Source organism: Pteropus medius, unplaced genomic scaffold (assembly GCF_902729225.1).
Source record: "Pteropus medius unplaced genomic scaffold, Ma_sr-lr_union100, whole genome shotgun sequence".
NCBI lineage: Eukaryota > Metazoa > Chordata > Mammalia > Chiroptera > Pteropodidae > Pteropus > Pteropus medius.
In genome coordinates, this window is record NW_024340482.1 from 1 (window position 1) to 4923 (window position 4923).

At 53.8% G+C, this 4923-nt stretch overlaps 1 protein-coding gene across 1 annotated transcript; it reads right to left on the reverse strand.

Annotated features, from left to right (window-relative positions):
• Window positions 1–723: 723 nt before the first annotated feature.
• On the reverse strand, window positions 724–2688 carry LOC120596595 (non-structural maintenance of chromosomes element 3 homolog). The gene has a single exon (XM_039858178.1). It carries the CDS (start codon window positions 2629–2631, stop codon window positions 1720–1722), a length of 912 nt encoding a protein of 303 aa, XP_039714112.1. The 5' UTR covers window positions 2632–2688; the 3' UTR covers window positions 724–1719.
• Between the last annotated feature and the right edge of the window lie 2235 nt (window positions 2689–4923).

The following is a 4923-nucleotide window of genomic DNA, read 5'->3' on the forward strand; positions in this document are numbered from 1 at the left end:
ACAAGGGCTTGATCTAGTCTGTAATGTCTTTTGATTTTAAAATCTGAAACGAAATGGTAATCGGTGGACAGTGAATCGATAGCATCTCCGTGAGGAGAATGTGGGAGGGCGTCTGCCTCCGACAGTGAGTGTGTGGGTGCAGAGTCGTGATCATCTCCACCGTGACGATGTCACGTATCGGAGCACAGCAGAGGGAAGGCAGCCAGTAGGGCAAGGGGACCAGCGAGCAGGATACTTAGCAGGAACACTAACATAAAACGCACATGGACCGGCTACACTCCATTGATGAAATAAATGTGAATTCCACTGGAACAGAAGTAAAACCCAGTACCTGTCACGTCCCTCCATGCCACCTCGCAGCCACCGGGGTCCTCCAGATGACATTTCTAGACGACAGTGTTGATCGAGCCCTTTTGTGAGGCGAAGTACTTACCTCATTTCATGGTTAACTTGCTGTACCTCCCCCGCAAAACTTAGTCACCCACTGGGTAATTGTCGAACCTCTACAGGACCCGCAGCTTGCCAGAGGCGTGGACGAGCGCCGAGCCCAGGGTCTCCGCTGCAGGCCCATTTAGAACATGACCAATTATGATGCGGTAGTTATCACCCCCGTTTCATAGAGAAGATTCAGAGAGCTTAAAGGCTACCCCCCGAAACCACCATGGGGACATGGCATGAGCCGTAATTCAGTTTGTCAACCTCAAAAACCACACCACACAAGAATCAGAGTAGAAAAATACTGTCGAATTTTAGGGAACAAATAACAAACCCTCCAGGCCCGGCAGAGGGCGGAGCACCTCCCACACACTTCGGCATCTGACCATCGCGTCGGCACACGTCACACAGGTGTCACCGGCCCATTCTACAGGTGAGACGTCTGGAAACAAGTCAAGCAACCTGTCGAAATTTACAGTTAGCTGGAGCAAGGATCTGAACCCAGGCAGTGTGAATCCCAAGTAGGCACAGTTAACCAGTAAGCTTTATCACGTTTTTTGTGACCCACAGTAACAAATATATTGTACGTCACGATCCGATCTGCATGCGCGTAGAAAAGAAAAGCAAGTTCTACAAAACATTTATCAATACGTAGCAAAAATTCTTTTGTTAAGATGCTGCTTTTGAGTCACGAAATTAATCTCTCACGGCTGACGATTTAAAACATGCGCAATGCATTAGTGTTTCAAAGATACAGTATTTATTTTAACGGTAGCAAAAAGGAAAACCAAGTGGGCAAAAAGGATTAGCCAGAGCTGAGCGAATATTACTAATGTAAAAAAAAAAACCAAAAAAACCCAAACATATGTACATGGCTCAGAACGATGCGCAACGCTTATACACACAGAAAATACATAGCTGTGAAACGGGTGTGTTAAGGCAAGAAAGGAATGGGGCGCTTGCGTTTCTCTGACTTTCTAAGGGCTGCTCCTCCCCCGCGAACGGGGGAAGGGACGTCAAGGTGCCAGATGACAGCCACTCCGCTCTTTCCTTGGCAACAAAGCAATCTACCGACGTGTTTGCTTAGATATCTGTTGCAGATCGGGACACAGGGCTTCCCGATGCGCTTTATAAATCTAGCCAAACTCTCCCACCAAAAACAATACAGACAGTAACGCGAACGGAAACAAACCCTCCCCTACTGTTTGCGTGAACGGGACACGGGGACCGAACGCCTCGTCGCAGGGGAAGGCCGCGCGTGCGAGCGCCCCCTCGAGCGGCGCTTCACCCCGCGCCCTTGGCGCGCGCCCCCTCCGCCTCCGGGGCCTCGCGGGCAGGGCCGGCGCCCCCCGGCCGCGGCCCGCGCCTGGCCTCCTCGTCCGCCAGGGCCTCGCAGTACTGCGCCGGCCAGTCCTTGGGGTCTTGGTTGTGCACTTTGGCCACGAACTTGAGAACCTTCATCTTGCTGGTCTCCAGGCTGGTCCGCGGGCCCCACTGGAACTCGTAGTCCACCGGGTCGGTGTGCGGGATGCGCCGGTAGTCCAGGTACCGCTGGCGCACGAAGTCTTCGGTGATGAGTTTCTTCGGGTCCCCGAAAATCAGGTGCTTCTTCGTGGGGTGCACGCCCAGGCGACGCAGGAAGTCCCAGACCTCGGTCTCCTTCACGGCGTTGCCCTTCATGAAGATGAGCCCCAGCAGCGTCATGAGCAGGCCGGTGGTGGGCGTGCCCTGGTCGCCGCGCACCTCGGCGTCCTCCTCCACCGGCTCCAGCGTGTTGACCAGGATGTACGTGTGGCTCTTGGGCTCCAGCTCGGCCAGCCGGTACCCGAACACGTACTCGAGGCGCTCGGCCGCCAGGCGCAGCAGCTCGGCGAAGACGTCGCGGTAGTCCCCGACGACGTGCTTCAGCATGTCGCTGCGCTTGATGGGGATCTTCTTCTGGTCTTTGATCAGCAGGAACTGCACGAGCTCGGCCACCTTCAGCTCCAGCTGCTTCTGGGACCGGGGCCCCGCCGCCGCCGAGGCCTCGGCCCGCCGCGCGCCCTGCGAGCCGCCCGCGCCGCGGGAGGTGCTCGGGGCCTCGTCCGCGCCGCCGCCCCTCGGCGCGCGGCCGTCTGCGCCGCGGCCCCAGTCCCTGTCCCTGTCCCTGTCGGCCTGGGCGCTGGGCCGGCCGCGGCTCCTGGGCTTCTGCAGCATGGCCGCGGCGCGGACTCGGGCGGGCGCTCGCCGCAACGCGCGGCGCGGACTGGGGGCGGTGCAGGCGCGGCGCGGCGCGGCGGGGCGGGGCCGGGCGCGTCTTGCGTCATAGAGACGCGCGCTGCGTCGGCGGAGGCGGCGCGTGACGTCACGGAGGCGACGGGGTGTGGCCGCGGCGGCCGCGCGTTTCTGCGCATGTGCGGACCGCTGCGGCCGCGGCGCGTTTCTGCGCATGTGCGCGCCGCTGCGGCGGCTCTTATTAGGCTGCGGTTAAGCGGCGCCCGGGCCCAGGTGGGGGCCGCAGGACGGGCGCGCGGAGAGCTTTCGAATCGGGAATAGTTGTGGCGGGAGGCAGCACGACGAACGTGGGAGGAAGGGAAGGTGAAGAGGGAGGTGAGGGACGGTGAAGGGAGGCCTTTCCTTCCACGCGAAGCTGGGCGTGCACAGCCAGAGGACGCCCAGGGCGCTGCGCCCGCGCCCCCGACCCCTCGCTCCAGCTCCCACCGTCCCGTTCGCCACCCGTTTCTCCAGTGCCCCTCGGGGTCCATTCGAAACGAATGTTCGGTGAAGCGGGCTGGCCTCGCAAGGAGGACTTGCCCCATCTTTTCGGCATTTACATTTTTTGCATTCAGCTCCCATCAGCTAGACGACAGCGACCGAGCGACCGCAGAAAGCACGCTTCAGGGAAGTGTTTTTGCCTGGCGCGTGATCACGTAAACTGCCCCGGGCCCACGGGCACAGTTTTAGCAGAAATGGGTGAGAAGGATGCTATAAGCAGACACGTGTTCTCTCGAGACTGCCATTTAATTTGGGGCATCACTGATCAAGAGCTGCAATAATGTGAATCTCTTAAGTTTCTTAATTCTTAGAATATCAGCTTTAGGGCTCGTGGAGACACAGAGAACCCCGGGGTGTCATCCCTCACGGTGCGACGCGTGCGTTTTAGATATTTTTTTAATTGCGGAACTCTTAATAGCCCACATGAGTCGGTTCATTAACTCAAACGATCTGCGTCTGCTGCCGTCGCTTTTAGCAGATGTGTTCCTTTTCTATTTACTGTCTTTTTAAAAGGACCCAGGAAGTGGGTGAACTCTTCAAAGAACCGAAGCAAATTGAGTTCTTCGTTGATGCAAATGTAGTCAAAGCAATTCAAAACACATTCTTTGACTAATAGCATCAAAACACAATCCTATTAAAGATTTCATTAAATGTTAGCGTAAAATTTTCGTTTCATATTTCAAAATGAAAATGTACTGGAGCAGGACTCCTAAAAGCAAAATGATATTCCACGTTATTTTGCAAGTATGCTTGCTAAAATCTGGCAGACTGTGAGTAATAACTTTCTGTTCTGTACAGGATCTGGCTATCAAGCATCAATTTTTTTTTTTAGCATCAATCTTAAAGACAAGCCTACTAAGAAAAAAATATATATATCGAGACATTCTTTTTTTTTTTTACAATGAGAAAATTCATCTGCTTTAGTTTCTTTGCAAATAAAAATCTGAACTCAAGTTCAAAGAAACCTCTCGCAGTGGAGAATTCTGCAAAAAGTCCCTCCAGAAGGGACTCGATTGTACCCTGAGTAAAATAAATAGATACAAATAACCAAGAGATAACAGAGGAATGGAAAATAAGCTGAAAGTCATTGTCGATGGGTTTCCAGTGTTTTTTTTCTTGCGAAGGCATTCACTTACCAAGCAGCCCCCCAGGTCAGGCTAGCCACTGTGACTCTGAAAATCAGCTGTGTCATCAGTGACTTCTTTACCCAGACAGCAGACTGTCATACTCAGGATGGGTAAGAAAACGTACAGGTTTTAAGTCTTAAAGCACCTCTCTCTACACTGCGTCCAGAATGCAAGAGAGAAAATATACATAAAACAAGCATGAGAATGAAGTGTAGGCACTGCCCGGGGATGTCACCCGGCCACGCTCCACCTGAGATTGACAAGGGAAGTCGTGGCTGTTTGGGCAGAAATTGCCATGACGACGGCGGCAGTACTAACACACTGATAATAATCTAAAGAGCGGCAGCTAATGGCTATGACGTCAGACCCTGTTCTAAGGGGTCTCCATGTCATCCCCACAAGCTCACGAGGCCTGTGCATTTATTGTTTCTCTTCTCGCGAAGGAAGAAACAGGCAGAGAAGGATGTCAACTCTTTTGAGGTCCTAAAGCAAGTAGGTGACAGATCTGAATGTAAACTAAGGCGTTCTGCTGTTAAACATGCAGATCCAGAGACAACACAGGCATGGCGTCCTTGACAGAGTAAAGGTTTGGGAGTTGATGGACCTA

Bases quoted from the DNA above. Each gene is read 5' to 3' on its own strand.
- LOC120596595 (XM_039858178.1), bottom strand. From the start codon at position 2,631: ATGCTGCAGAAGCCCAGGAGCCGCGGCCGGCCCAGCGCCCAGGCCGAC.